The sequence below is a fragment of the Ovis canadensis genome, chromosome 1 (genome assembly GCF_042477335.2).
Source record: "Ovis canadensis isolate MfBH-ARS-UI-01 breed Bighorn chromosome 1, ARS-UI_OviCan_v2, whole genome shotgun sequence".
NCBI lineage: Eukaryota > Metazoa > Chordata > Mammalia > Artiodactyla > Bovidae > Ovis > Ovis canadensis.
The window spans coordinates 236,609,615-236,626,054 of NC_091245.1; the positions used below are offsets into that span (position 1 = coordinate 236,609,615).

At 41.1% G+C, this 16,440-nt stretch overlaps 1 protein-coding gene across 3 annotated transcripts in view; it reads right to left on the reverse strand.

Moving 5' to 3' along the window:
- ARHGEF26 (Rho guanine nucleotide exchange factor 26) overlaps nt 1-16,440 on the reverse strand; it is a 141,943-nt gene that overhangs the window by 38,426 nt on the left and 87,077 nt on the right. For all 3 annotated transcript variants that reach the window (XM_069580496.1, XM_069580487.1, XM_069580504.1), the window contains 2 exons: nt 6,723-6,812; nt 1,138-1,292 (listed from right to left, as the gene is read on the reverse strand). In XM_069580496.1, coding sequence (XP_069436597.1) covers nt 1,138-1,292; nt 6,723-6,812 — 245 coding nt within the window. The remainder of the gene's footprint in view (nt 1-1,137; nt 1,293-6,722; nt 6,813-16,440) is intronic.

Consider the following 16,440-nt stretch of genomic DNA (forward strand, 5'->3'; position numbering starts at 1 on the left):
AAGAGAAGCCACCGCAATGAGAAGCCCGCACACTGCAACGAGAGAGTAGCTCTCATCGGCCACAACTAGAGAAAAGCCTCGGAGAAGGCAATGGCACCCCGCTCCAGTACTCTTGCCTGGAAAATCCCATGGATGGAGGAGCCTGGTAGGCTGCAGTCCATGGGATCGCGAAGAATCGGACACAACTGAGTGACTTCACTTTCACTTTTCACTTTCCTGCATTGGAGAGGGAAATGGCAAGCCACTCCAGTGTTCTTGCCTGGAGAATCCCAGGGAAGGAGGAGCCTTGCGGGCTGCCATCTATGGGGTCGCACAGAGTCGGACACGACTGAAGCGACTTAGCAGCAACAGCAGAGAAAAGCCTGTGCAGCAATGAGACCCAGCAGAGCATAAATAAATAAATAAAGTTAAAAAAAAAATGCTCCCTAGAGAAAGGCAGCGCTAAGGGCCAAGGAGAGTGTGTTTTGAGTGGGGACAGTCAGAACAAATGTCAGGAAAAAAAGGCTTGTACAGTAGTCCTCCTGGAAGTTTCCCTAGAGTAGGCCCTGACTACACAACCAGAAGTCTAAAGTAAGAAGAAAAAAACACTCTGCCAACCATGAGACTGACTTTCTTCCCCAAAGAGGGGAGTACTGGAGCATTGCTAACATCTTCCTCATCGCGGGGACGCTTTTTTGGACTAACAATTTTTAAGAACACTCGATTTTAAATTAAGCTACAAGAAGCACTAGAGTTGTACTTCAGCTTGTTCTCAATCACAGCAACTAGTTTCATACAAAGGTCCTACAGCAGGAGTGTGAAAAATGCTGACAGAGAAGAATACCATTGAATAATACCATTGCCCCCCTAGGGATGTCAAGAGACTCCAAGGACATAAACGTGTGAAATGCTTAACACAGAGGTTTGCAGGCTATCAAAGCTCAGCAGCAGTTGGCTAGAACAGTGATGCCGATAATTCGAATCTGCTGCAGAGGTAATTTAAAGAAAATGAAGCACGGATGTTCGTATGATTCCCTGTGTAGAAATTTTACACTTAACATCTCAAAAGCTTTTAAAAGATGATCACCTTCAGTAGTTGCTTGCACGACAGAGTTTTAAAACTGGGTGTACAGAGGGCAATGCCACAAAAAGGCTTACCTCTTCTTCTTGGTGATAATGAGCACATCATTGAAAAGGAAGAAGTAGACTTGCTGTTTGGACGTCCTTTTTGAGAAAAGCACCGTGTCTTCCACGTAGGCTGTCAACTCACCTCTTTTTACCAACCACCGGGAAGAGGAGACTAGAGGAAAAGGCTACAAAGAGAGAAACACTCAGTACCCAAAGCTAAAGTTAAGTCTTTTTAGGATTACTGAAAGTAAAGTATAAAACTTACATTCAAACAAATGATATGCCGTTGTTTTATAATAGTTCATATAATAGGTAAAAACATAGAGAACACATTCTTCAAGAGAAAACCAAAAGGAACAACTTATTTTCCAATGTAAAAAAACTATTAATACCAACTTGTCTATATAAAAACTACACCTCCGTCAGAAAATGCTACTGGGTTTTACTGGGTAACCAAAAATTGTTACCCTTCCATTAACTCTCAACTTTTTGAAAAAGACAACTGATAAGAAGTCACTTAAAACTGAAAAACCTCAGAATGAAATCTATTGGTATCAACTGCAGCCATTTCAAATACCACAAATCAGAATCTAAATATACCAAAAAATACTGATAACTGTACTTAAGAGACAAATGTAAAATAAGAGATAAATATAAAGGTCTGCATTCAATTCATGAATTAAAAAGACTTTATTCAAAAGGAAAGAAAAAAAAAATCCCTGCAAATGTATGTTATGTCTATTGATTATCTACTTAGCTGTATTCTGGGGAACACCTATTCTTAAAAGTTTATGGTAGTTTCCCTCATGGAAGTTAGTCCCTGAAAGCATCATGCCACTTTCTGGTTGTGAAAATGGACTTCTTCCAGAATAATCCACCTTCATCTCACAGAAAAGGCTATATTCAAGGAATTACATATTGCCTTTTCTTTATTCAGTTTACAGTTTCCAACTGGAAAACTCTCAAAACCTCAGAATAATCCTTACCCTTGAGAGTACCTTTTTTTTTTTTTAATTACTAGAAATGCTTACTGCCAAAAATCTGATTTAAAACACGACATCCATAAAATAAGCAAAAGTTCTTGGACACACAAAAGATAACCCTAGTAAGTGTGGTGCAACCAAATGTCATCCATTTCAGAGAATAATGATTAAAAATAGCTAAAGGAAATTGAGGATATAAGGGAGGAAATTTGAAGGCTAAGAAAGGATTTCATTTTTGTTTTTTTAATTTATAAAGGACGTTTCTAAGAAGCCTGCTCACCAATATATACTTTTTTGTTTGGCCAAAAAGTTCATTCAGTTTTTAAGTAAAAATAAAAGACACATTTTTCATTTTCATCAAGAACTTTACTGAACAGAATATTCACCATTTTGTTCCACTATCATCTGTCATTTTTCAGGCAACTTCATAATTTCATCTTCCCAAAACTTTTAATTTTTTTAGGCAAAGAACTGTTTCAAGTGCCTAGAATTGAAATTTTTTTCCATTAAGAGAATGTTGTCAAGAATGAAATAGATGGAAATTCAAAGGTGCCATGTTTGGTGAATATGGCAGGTGAATCAGAACCTCCCAGCCAAGTTCTAACAGTTTTTGCCAGGTCATCAAAGAAACAGGTGGTCTTGCATTATCCCGATGAAAGATTATGTGCTTTCTGTTGACTAACTCTGGGCACTTTGTGTCGAGTGAAGGTTTCAGTTGGTCCAACTGGGAGCAGTACTTGTTGGAATTAATCCTTTGGTTTTCTGGAAGGAGTGCATAAGAGAGCTGAGCCAATCCAATCCCATCATACACACAACATCACCTTCTTTGAATGAAGACCAGACTTCGGTATAGTTGGTGGTGGTTCATTTGTCCAGTGATCTCTTCCATTTATGTGCAGTATTCACTTTTCATCGCCCATCACAAAAATTGGGCATTTTCATTATGTTTAAGTAGAGAATTGCATGCGGAAAGACGATCAAAAAGGTTTTTTTTTCAAAACTTACGTGGAACCCAAGCATTAAAGCAATTAATATAATCAAGCTGGTGTAAATGATTTTCAATGCTTGACTTGGATATTTTGTGTATGTCAGCTATCCCCCATGTGGTATAACATTGAGTGTTCTCAATTATGTCTTGATTTGGTCGCTATCAATTTCAACTGGTCTACCATCCAGCAAGAAACTTCACATCTGATTCAATCAGTCACAGCACCTTCTCCATATACTGCACCAATTTTTTTTATTTTTGCATTTTAGTCACATTTTTACCTTTCTTGAAATAATAAGGCATAATATGCAGAAAATGTTGCTTTTTCTTCCATTTTCAATATTGAAATGGCTACACAAAAATTCATCAATTTTGATGTTTTTTTCTAAATGCACACTGATGTGACAGCTGTCACAGTGCAATCTAACAAAGTTGTTTTGAATTAAGTTAAAGACAACTAAGCATTATTAGAGCTATCTTGAGGAAAAAAACAAACATTTTGGCCAATCCATATTTTCCTGAAAATTTAACAAAGGATAATGAAAGATTATGGCGGATCTTAAAATTTCAGAAGTGTCTAATAAAAGAGTTCATATAGTTGTCAGCCTCCAAAGTCAAATCAGTCTATGGCTGAGACTTAAAAGGTGACAGAGAGGTTACTTCAATAATTAAGGAGGATCCCCACCAGCAAACACGAGAGGTCACAAATAATCAGAGTCAGGTTAGGTCCTGCCACAGGACTATAATTACAAGATGACACTGCATTCGTGCCATAGACTGTACAGGACGAACCAATGAGAGTATTATATACGTGCCACCCTATGCCTATTCTTAGTTTAGAGGACAAGGGGAGAAAAGTTTTTTAAACTCTTATTCTTGAAATTGAGTTTTTGTTTTGTCTTATTTTTTAGATTGAGTTTTATGGACACCTCATAATCCACTTGGCAAAAATAAATTTCTAATGTATATCTAAAATTGATATGTGGCTTTCTCCAAAGAAGACATAGAGATGGCCAACAAGCACATGGAAAGATGCTCAACATCACTAATTATTAGAAAAATGCAAATCAAAACTACAAGAAGGACTTCCCTGGTGGTACAGTGGATAGGAATCCAACTGCCAATGCAGGGGACACAGGTTCAATCCCTGCTCTGGGAAGAGTCCACATGCTGGGGAACAGCTGAGCCCATGCACAACTACTGAGCCTGTGCTCTAGAGCTCGCGAGCTACGACTACTGAGCCCACGTGTTCCACCTCCTGAGCTTGTGTGCACAACTACTAAAGCCCACACTCCTAGAGCCTGTGATCTGCAACAAGAGAAGCCACCGAAATGAGACGCCCATGCATGGCAACGAAGAGTGGCTCCCACACACTGCAACCACAGAAAGCTCACACATGGCAATGAAGACCCAGAGCAGTCAAAAAGAAAGGAAGCAAGAAAAAAACTACAATGAGGTATTACCTCACACTGCTCAGAGTGGCCATCATCAAAATTTATACAAACAATAAATGCTGGAAAGGGTGTACAGGAAAGAGAATCCTTCTACACTGTTGGTGGGAAGGTAGATTGGTACAGCCACTATGGAGAACAGGATGGAGGTTCCTGAAAAAATAAAAATAGATCTGCCATATGAACCAGTAATCCCATTTTTAGGCATATACCTTGAAGAAACCATAATTTGAAAGGATGCATGCACCCTGATGTTCACTGCAGCATTACTGACGATGCAACCTAAATGTCCATTGACCAAAGAATGGATAAAGACTATGTGGTACCTATATACAATGGAATATTACTCAGCCAAAAATGGGAATGAAATAGTGCCATTTGTAGAAACGTGGATGAACCTAGAGACTGTCATACAGGGTGAAATAAGTCAGAAAGAGAAAAACAAATACTGTATAATATCACTTATATGTGGAATCTAGAATGCTGGTGGAGATCAACTTATTTGCAAAGCAGGAATAGAAACAGACATAGAGAACAAACTTACAGTTACCAAGGGCTGAAGGAAGACTGGGATGAACTGGGAGACTGAAGTTGACATATATACACTACTGTGCATAAAATAGCTAACTAATGCGAGTCTACTGCACAGCACAGGGAACTGTATTCAACACTCAATAACAGGAAGAGGGCATTATAACGGAAGTGCATGTGTTTTTTTTTAGCAAGTACTCATCATCTTCTAAGAAAAATCATGGGTCATGTTTCTGCATTTAAAATGCTACAGTCAGGATGTCATAGCGAAATAGTTTACACTGATCTGCAAGTCAGGACATCTAGACCCTAGTCCTGATTCTGCCACCATAAGTCAGACGACCCTATTAGTGATTAATTATTCTCTGGACTGTATTTTCCTCATTTATAAAAGGGTGTATCAGTGACCCTCAAACCATATGACACAGTAGAGAGTTATCTGCATAAAGCCGTCGTCACTCTAATTCCACCACACAAATAAGGAACCCGTTCACTATGAAAAAATATGACCAGTCACTTTAAACTGCTTAATTAAATTCAAGAGAATCAAAAGAAATAAAATCACAACCATGAGCACTCACATCCATTGAGGATTCAACTGTGAGCAACAAAGAACTTGACAACAGCCTAGCCTGGCCATTGTCATTTCCTTCTTTGTTTATCCTGTCATTTGCCCCTGAGCAGTAAGAGACAAGCAGCAACACGCAGCACATAGGCAAAAAAAAAGAATTATGTAAGAAAAACAAATGTGAAAAGAATAATCCACTAATAATCCTTTTTGCCAACTGGGAAAGGAGCCCCCTTATTTGATTGAGGAGAAATTCCCTAGTCCAGCTCATGGGATACCACTATTTTGCAGGACACTTTGGCTCAGGCAGTAAAGAATCTGCCTACAATGCAGGAGACTCAGGTTCAATCCCTGGGTTGGGAAGATCCCCTGGAGAAGGGAATGGCCACCCATTCCAGTATTCTTGCCTGGAAAATTCCATGGACAGAGTGGCCTGCTGGGCTACAGTCCATACAGTCCATGGAATTAAGAGTTGGACAGGACTGAGCAACCAACAAGTTCACTTTGTTTTTTTGGAGAATAGGAAAGAAATCTCCTTTCCAGTCTAAAAATTCTATCATTTTGCTATGTTTCCTCAAGTTTGATCTCTTCTGAGGAGGAAAAAAAAATTCTAGAGGAGCCTGGTAGGCTGCAGTCCATGAGGTTGCTAAGAGTCAGACATGACTGAGCGACTTCACTTTCACTTTTCACTTTCATGCATTGGAGAAGGAAATGGCAACCCACTCCAGTGTTCTTGCCTGGAGAATCCCAGGGACGGGGGAGCCTGGTGTGCTGCCGTCTCTGGGGTCGCACAGAGTCGGACACGACTGAAGTGACTTAGCAGCAGCAGCAGCAGCAGCAGCAGCAGCAGCAGTTAGATAATACCTAACTCAGTGGTTTAGAGAAAGGTCATTTTATCTGGGATAAGCAAGAGCAGAATTACCCACAACAAAGTATCTGCTGCTCTGCCTGCCAGCCTCTGTGTAATCAATTTATGGCCCTGCTTTAACAAGCAAATTCCTCCACACTTTGTTACTCTCCACTATCTCCCTATTCACTGAAGATTTCAACAAAAGCAGTAATAAATCTGTTTATGAAGAAGTACGAGAGAGTACCTTAATTTTAAATTCCAGCTGGGAGTTAATTGTGTACATCATTTCTGTCCTTTCCATTTTCCGGGCTCCTTCATTGCAGAGTCGCACCAACTGGAAACAGAGAATAATCAGGGAGGGTTAAGAGGTGAAGGAGAGAAACCTCACTTTCAAATGCAGATCTTGCAGGAAATAATTAGCACTTTGGAAAACTCCAGACAGTTCAAGAATTTACAGCTTCACAGTCGAGACCCTGTACCCAGTGGGAAGTGGTGTCACTAGGATGTGCAGACAGAGGAAAAATGTCCTGAGAATTTTCAGGGACGGACGGCCTCGTGTTATGTGTGTTACCACATGGCATGCTTCACATACATGAGGCAGGTTCATTGCGTGGTCCAATCTGTCCGTTCTGCCCCTGCTCCTCGCCTTCACCCATGGGAACCCCACCAACCTCAGGGCAAGCTGCACCTCTCTCTCTCCCCTCTTCAAATCAGAGCAGCTGAGGGCAGAATACCGGACTTCAAAGGCAAATTCTCAGCTGAATGCTATGCTCAAAACATGTGACGGGTAAGCTGGATGCTGGAAGAGAACAGCCTTCCATTGGAACCTAATAGTGATTTTTCAAGCTGAGGGGAATGAAGTTTAATTAGCACTACTGAGTTATCTACAAATAGACGGACTAATAGTCCTTGGATGAGTAGCTGTGACACTGTGATTTATAATAAAACAGATATTTTGTCTTTTATCCACGGTTTCTGGCACATGGCTCCTAAAACCCCTTGTAATGTCCTATATAAGAGCCTTGGGGGCTTCTCTGGCTATAATTTAGTATTGTTACCAGTTCCTGAAACAGCTCCAGGACATAAAAGTGAAGTGGGTATCTTCTGTTATTCATAACAAGCCCCTTTCAACCTTGTCTGAATTTATATTAATGAGGCGACTTTTGGAAAGCCCCTAAAGATGGGGTTGGTTGCCAGGGGAACCATTCAAATAATTAGAGAAAAGACTGGAACTTTCAGGCCTACCATCTGACCTCCAGGGAGGGAAGAGGGGCTAGATATGACTTGATCACTACTGAGCAGTGGTTTAATAAATCATGCCCATGTCTGGCTCTGTGTGGCCATAAAAACCGCTGAATTTCAGAATGGGAGAATTTCTGGGTTGGTAAGAAGATGGCCATCTCAAACTCTGAGGATAGGACATCCGGAGCTTGGGGCCCTTCTGGACCTCACGCTATCTCTTCCTCTGGCTGTTCACTCATATTCTTTAGCATCCTTTGTAACAAACTGCTAGTCTAGGAAGTAAACTGTTTTCCTGAGTTCTATGAGCCCCTCGAGCAAATTAATCAAACCTAAGCGGGGGGTGGGTAGTGATCTATAGCAGATCTGATCTCTAGCCAGTGGGTCAGAAGCACAGGTAACAACCTGGACTTGTGAAGAGTGACTAGGGTGAAGTCTGGGGTGTGACCTGGGGGGCCGCGTCCTAATCCTGTGGGATGGGCTGTCTCCAGGGGGAGTGGAAACTGAATGGAGTAAGCCATGTGGGCTTCCCAGGTGGCACTGGTGGTAAAGAAACTGCCTGCCAATGAAGGAGACATAAGTGACTCGCACTGGGTCCTTGAGTCGGGGAGATCCCCTGGAGGAGGGCACGGCAACCCACTCTAGTACTCTTGCCTGGAGAATCCATGGACAGAGGAGCCTGGCGGGCCACACAGTCCATGGGGCCACACAGAGTCAGACACGACTGAAGTGATTCAGCACACACACATGCACAAGCCGCCCCGCTGGCAGGGCAGAGTTGCCCAGTGTGGGGAAAGCCTGCACACATTAGGTGACCACAGTGTCAGAAGTGGAGCGTTCTGTGAGTAGAGTATTGAGCCCAGAGGATCCACCCACGCGTTTCGCCTTTATATTGTACCTAATATATAATTATTAGTTTGCTGACCTAAACCAAAAGAAATTTTCTATTGTTAATTTCTCATTAACTGAAAAATCTGTAAAACATGCCCATAGCAAGGATCATTGGCCATAAAGACAGTGTGATTGTTAAAAACAGAAGCTAGAAATTCTGATTAGATTTATTTTAATATTGGTGCTTTATTAAATAGCTCCCACTATAAAAAGAAATGTTAACACATAAGTAAACAAAACAGGCTATAAACGGCTCTGACCTAATCCTACTTCATGGAGGTAAGTGGAAACAAGATGGGTTACCCACTAACTCTTTTTTTCCCCATGATTATATGAACATATAAGTACATACATATAATGTGTAAAAATTACTTTATTTTTGTAAATGGATTGCCCAATGCTTGTCTGTGACTTAATTTTTTCACTTGATAACATTTCTCCTTATAACATTCACTGAAAAACAAGTTTATTTTGTACTTGATATGTGTCAGGTGCTAGGGTTGCAACATTTAAGATATACAATCCCTATTGTGATAAAAGAAGGGCAGACACAATAATCAGAGACTGAAATCTTAAGGAAAAAACTGGGGGGCAGGGGTCCAGGGAGGAGGAAGGTAGGGGAGAGAATCGGGAGCCTCTCCTTAAGAGTCCCTCTGAGCTGCACCGAAGGAACAAAGGTACGTGTAGCACACGGTCAGGGGACAGCACTGGTCCAGGCAGAGTGAACATCAGAAGCAGATCGCTGTGTGCCTGAGAAAGTAAGATCCTGACACAGGAAAATGGCACAGGAGGACACTGCAGGACCAGCCAGGGTCAAAGCATGCAGGTTCTTTCGGCATGCGGGCTGTATTCTAAGTGCAAAGAGAAGCCACCAGCAGGCTTTCAGCAAAGCAGTGACAGGAGGCAATATAGGCTGTGAGCACATGTGCTTTCACAGCGCACCTATTCCTTCCCCAATTGATGGACGCTTGGACAACTTCCAGTCACTTAACAGATATTCTGGGCTTAAAGGGTATGCCTATCTTCAGTTCCAGCATATCTTTATATCCCAGTGGTATGAAGAGTTTACTGATGCCAGGACTGATGGTCCACCTGATCAAAGCTAGGAGCCGAGGGACTTCCCTGGTGGTCCAAAGAATCTGCCTTCCAATACAGGGGACACAGGTCCGATCCCTGGTCGGGCAACTAAGACCCTACATGCCTTGGGGCAACTAGAGTGCCCGCTCACAGTAACTACTGAGCCTGCACATGACTAGAGATGCCCATGTGCTCCAACGAGGAAAGCCTGCACACCTCAACAAAGACCCAGCACAGCCAAAACAAGAAAACTCAGACAGCTCAGAGCCGAAAACATTCTGGCTGGGCTTAGGGGCAACCTGCAGTTAAAATATCCTAAAAGGATTCAGACAGATAAATAGCTGAGCTGCTTGGGACATTTTAAAGATTTTATTTGTAGTACCCAAATCTGTGCTCCCAGACTTCCAACATGGTCTGTTCCCCAAGCTCTACCTCCAGCAACCTGGATGGTATCTCTTCTCAGATGTACCACTGCTGTCTGAAACTCAAAATGGGAATGCCCAAACATGAGCACCACCTTCATCTCTCCCTGTCCCAGCCCGATGTTCTCTAGGTCAGTGACTGACCCCAGCACAATCCATTTCCCCAAGTCAAAAAGCTAGGCCCTCAATACTCAGGCGCCTCCCTCTCCTTTATCCTCTATCCAAACAGTTCATAGTATCTCCTTAATGCTGTACCCTCCAGAAAAACATGTTTAGTCTTTACAAGTTCAAATCTGATCATGAAACTCCTCAGCTTGAAATCTTTAAAAGGCTCTTTGAAATTTCCAGAATTAAAATCTCACCAAGACCAGGATCTGGCACCTACTTACCCGATCTTCTTTCTTGGGCCTCAGTGCTACTGAATTTCTGACCAAAAGCCCTCCCTCTCCCATGTCCTTCACATTTTTGAAGTGTTTCCCTCCACCTGAATGCCCTTCACCCTACTCTGTCCAACTGACTCCTCCTTATCTAGATGTATACCACTCTATTTGTCTTTCAGATCTCATCTTGGATATTACTTTTCTTAAAAGACTGGAGAACAGACTGAAATGTCCATATCTGTTAGTTAAGTGCCTGGCCCAGTGCCTAAGACACAAGGAGTACTCAGCAAATAGCAAATGTTAATGACTAAACTTAAAGGATTCTTAAAGAGATGGGAATACCAGATTACCGTACCTGCCTCCTGAAAAACCTGTATGCAGGTCAGGAAGCAACAGTTAGAACTGGACATGGAACAAAAGGCTGGTTCCAAACCAGGAAACCAGTATGTCAAGGCTGTATATTCTCACCCTGCTTATTTAACCTCTATGCAGAGTTCATCATGCAAAATGCCAGGCTGGATGAAGTACAAGCTGGCATCAAGATTGCCAGGAAAAATATCAATAACCTCAAATATGCAGATGACACCACTCTTATGGCAGAGTGTGAAGAAAAACTAAAGAGCGTCTTGATGAAAGTGAAAGAGGAGAGTGAAAAAGCTGGCTTAAAACTCAACATTCAAAAAACTAAGATTATGGAACCCAGTCCCATCACTTTATGGCAAATAGATGGGGGAAAAGTGAAAACAGCAACAGACTTTACCTTCTTGGGCTCCAAAATCACTGCCATGGTGACTGCAGCCATGAAATGAAAAGACACTTGCTCCTTGGAAGAAAAGCTATGACAAACCTAGACAGCGTATTAAAAGCAGAAATGTCACTTTGCTGACAAAGGTGTGTCTAGTCAAAGCTATACTTTTCCCAGTATCATGTACAGATATAAGAGTTGGACCATAAAGAAGGCTGAGCGCCAAAGAATTGATGCTTTTGAACTGTGATGCTGGAGAAGATTCTTGAGAGTCCCTTGGACTCCAAGGAGATCAAACGGTCAATCCTAAAGGAAATCAGTCCTGAATATTAATCGGAAGGACTGACGCTAAAGGTGAAGCTCCAATACTTTGGCCACCTGATGCAAAGAGCTGACTCATTGGAAAAGCCCCTGATGCTGGGAAAGATTGGTGGCAGGAGGACAAGGGGCAACAGAGGATGAGATGGTTGGATGGCATCATCAACTCAATGGACATGAGTTTGAGCAAACTCTTGGAGATAGCGAAGGACAGGAAGTCTGGTCTGCTGCAGTACACGGGGTTGCAAACAGTAGGACACAACTGAACAACAATGCATAAACTGCTTTCAGAGATCATTTACAAGTACTTTAAAAAGGGGGGGGGGGGGACATATAGACCAATGGAACAAGATAAATAGCCCAGAGATAAACCTTTGAGAGGCAAGAATATAAAATGGGGAAAAGACAGTCTCTTCAATAAGTGGTGCTGGGGAAACTGGACAGCTACATGTAAAAGAATGAAATCAGAACACTTCCTAACACTATACACAAAGAGAAACTCAAAATAAATTAAGACCTAAATATAAGACCAGAAACTATAAAACTTTTAGAGAAAAACATAGGCAGAACAATGTATAACATAAAACATAGCAAGATCCTCTATTACCCACCTCTTAGAATACTGGAAATAAAAACAAAAATAAACAAGTGGAACCTAATTAAGCTTAAAAGCTTTTGCACAGCAAAGAAAACTACAAACAAGGTGAAAAGACAACCCTTAGAATGGGAGAAAATACCAGCAAATGAAATAACTGACAAAGGATTGATTTCCAAAATATATAAGCAGCTCCTACAACTGAATATCAGAAAAACTCAATCAAAAAGTGGGCAGAAGACCTAAACAGACATTTCTCCAAAGAAGACTTACAAATGTCTAACAAACATATGAAAAGATGCTCAACATCAAATGCAAATCAAAACTACAATGAGATATCACCTCACACCAGTCAAAATGGCCATCATCAAAAAGTCTACAAACAATAAATGCTGGAGAGGGTGTGGAGAAAAGGGAACCATTTTGCAGTGTTGGTGGGAATGTAAATTGATACAGCCACTATGGAAGATAGTATGGAGTAGAACGACCATATGGTCCAGCAGTCCCACTACTGGGCATACACCCTGAGGAAACCAAAACTGAAAAAGGCACCTGCACCCTAATGTTCACTGCAGCACTATTTATATAATAGCTAGGACATGGGAGCCACCTAGATATCCAACATCAGATGAATGGATAAAGAATTTGGTACATGTATACAATAGAATATTACTTAGCCATAAAAGATGAATCCATGTGAGTCAGCTCTAATGAGGTGGAAGAACCTACAGCCTATTATAGAGAGTGAAATAAGTCAGAAAAACAAATATCGTATAGTACTCATATATATGGAATCTAGAAAGACAGTACTGATGAACCTATTTATGGGGCAACAGTGGAGATACAGACATAGAGAACAGACTTATGGACATGGGTTAGGAGGAGGAAGGTGAGGGTAGGACAAATGGAGAGAGTACAGAAGCATATACCCTACTGTGTATAAAATAGGTAACCAATGGGAACTTGCTGTATGACTCAAGGAACTCAAACCAGGGCTTTTAACAACCTAGAGGGGTGAGAAAGGATGGGAGGTGGGAGGGAATTTAAAGAGGGAGGGGACACATGTATACCTATGGCTGACGCATGTTGATGTATGGCAGAAGCCAACACAATATTGTGAAGCAATTTTCATTCAATTAAATAAGTTTGAGGAAAAAAAGGTTGGGGGACAAACTCATTGGAAAAGACCCTGATGCTGGGAAAGACTGAAGGCAAAAGGAGAAGGGAGTAGCAGAGGATGAGGTGGTTACATAGCATCACCAACTCAGTGGACTTTAATTTGAGCAACCTCCAGGAGATAATGGAGGACAGAGGAGCCTGGCGTGATACAGTCCATGGGGTTGAAAAGAGTTGAACATGACTCAGTGACTGAACAACAACAATTGGCTATTGGCTTCTGCACTGGGTAATGCAACTCTACAAGTGTTTTCAGGATCATTTGAGCAAGAAATTGCACCACTGTTCTTGTGCTGGGAAGTTGCCAGCCCTGAGAAGAGCACAGCTCTAGAATTTCTCATTAGAAAATGGTCTCAGACTTGCTCATGTACCTATGTAGTGTATTCTCTTGATCAATGTTCCTCTTCCTCAAAGTACAAGGATAAATGTTAATTTTATACTCTTCAGGTGGGAAATGTTGGCAAACTAATAATGAAAAATTTTCCAAAAGGTAAAAAAAAAGGGGGGGGGGGCAGGACAATTCCTTTATCCCATTTCAAAATAAAAGGGAAAGTGGAAAATAAATTCATCTTTATTTCCTAAATTTCCAAATGTCAAGTTCATCAGCCACCACTTCTGAAGGCATATTAAAAACAAAAACATTCCCCAAGCATCTCAAGCAATGGTATCCTCAGTGGACTCTGTTTAGTGACTATTTTAAGGGACAAGCACTAATTTGGATATGTGTGCTCTCATATTTTCCATAAAATCAGCCTCTGCATATTGAAACTGTGCCTTCCTTCAACATCTGTCAAAGCTTTATTAAATTTAGTTCACTAATTTTTTTGCTTTAGGAAAAACTTATGTGGGGAAAAAACCTCAATCTCTCTAATGAAGTATAAATAAAAACAAAATATTTTCAATTTGTCAAATTCACAAAGATGAAAAGAATATTAGATGTTGGGGAGTGTGGAGAAAGATAAGATACTTAGAACTACTTCCGGTTGTCAGGGACACAGGGACAATTTTTCTTACAGGTACTTTCAGTTCAGTTCAGTTCAGTCGCTCAGTCATGTCCGACTCTTTGCGATACCCCCACGTCCAAGGTAAGAGAAATCCAAGTAAGATGGTAGGTGTTGCAAGAGGGCATCAGAGGGCAGACACACTGAAACCATACTCACAGAAAACTAGTCAATCTAATCACACTAGGACCACAGCCTTGTCTAACTCAATGAAACCAAGCCATGCCTGCAGGGCAACCCAAGGTGGGCGGGTCATGGTGCAGAGGTCTGACAGAATGTGGTTCACTGGAGAAGGGAATGGCAAGCCACTTCAGTATTCTTGCCTTGAGAACCCCGTGAACAGTATGAACAGTATAGGTACTTGGGGGCCCTTAAAACATACCAAGCTTTCTCCCCCAATAAACCCACTTCTGGAAACTTTACAACAGAAATCATCGGAGGAGCACAGTCATTTATGCAAGGCCATGCAGCACTATTTAGGACAGTAAATGAAACGGGCACCGCATGAATCCATGTTTAAATGTACACTTACATTCGCTGGAAGCACACACCATAAAATGACAAGAGTCATTACCTTCAACAAGATTACTAATACGTTTTGTTTTCTCTTGTTTCAAACTTTCAACTTTTCTGTAATGGGCACTTACTACTTTTAAAAATGTACCTCTGTAAACTTTACATACATTCTTTCAGAGCAATACTTAAACAGTGAAAAAAAGAAAAAAAACAACAACCGTTAATTCCTCCCTGCCACACTCCTGTCTCTTCACCATCAGCAACCACAGTTGAAAGTTTGAGTGTGATCCTAAATACTATTTCTGACACACAAATGCATATAAACGCATTTTATTATCTAAATGTCATTATGCTATTTGTTCTGTTCTGCAACTTCATGTTCTTCACTTAACAATACAGCTTAGAGACCTTTTCATGCTAACCGATATCTACCTCCTTGTAAACAGCTGAAGCAGTAAGTTACAGGAAAAGATTCAAGAGGACTTGGCTCTTCTGCCACTAGCAGAAGAGCTCAGAACTTAATACTATCTCCAAATAGAAGTAGAAATTTTATGAGGTGTGAGTTAAAGCAGTTATTCTCTTTCTGTGGGAGAGTAAATAGAAGACAACAGCAGGGGAGATTTCACTGGCATCAGAAACCATCTCTTGACCACCATTCCTTAGACACAGACAGCTCTGCACCAGCTGAACTATCAGGCTCCCAGGAAATTTCCCTCCTCGCAGCTCCACCTCCCACATAGGAACAGAAAATCAGAAAGTACAAACATGTTTCACTTGATAGAAACATCTTGTTTTCAGGTAGTTTTGACTAAGTTAATAAGTCTCTCCAAATGCCCCAATTCAGAAATATTGTCACCATCATTTCACCAATACACATGAACAATTTCACTGAAGTATTATTTGTACTTACTCAAATACATTTCATTAGCATTTTAATCACCAAAGAATATATTACTCATTTTTCCCCAAGAATGAATAACTATTTAGAAAGACTTGCCCAAGGGCCTTAGGTGGAATCTGCTTCTAAAAATTTGGGCCTCAACACACAAAATTTCACTGTAAAGTACTGGGAACTCTCAGCTTCTCTCATTTCAGAAAGAGCAAGCAAGTGAAAGTCTGCATTTTGATTTTGAACCATAAACGCTCTATGTGCACAATCTTTTTGTTAAGAATACTGACATTGTTTCCCCATCTATAAAAACCCATTGGTAACTTGCACAAATGAAAAAGAAGATGAATCCTTGAGCTGGCGGTACTGATGACCTCAGTTTCCTACAACACTTAGAGACTGAGGTTATAATCCTGATGCTCATGACTCCTATGCAACAGAGAAAAATGCTGTCCTAGAGAAAACACTTGCTTAGGTCACTCGAACAGCAATTCTTCACGGAGGGTCTTTCATATAGTAAGTATCAAGGTAGTGCATGCTTAGTTGCTTCAGTCGTGTCTGACTCTGTGCGACCCACAGACTGTAGCCCACCAGCTCCTCTGTCTATGGGATTCTCCAGGCAAGAATACTGGAGTGGGTTCTCATGCTCTCCTCTAGGGGACCTTCCCAACCAAGGAATCAAACCCATGTTTGTTAAGTCTCTTGCATTGGCA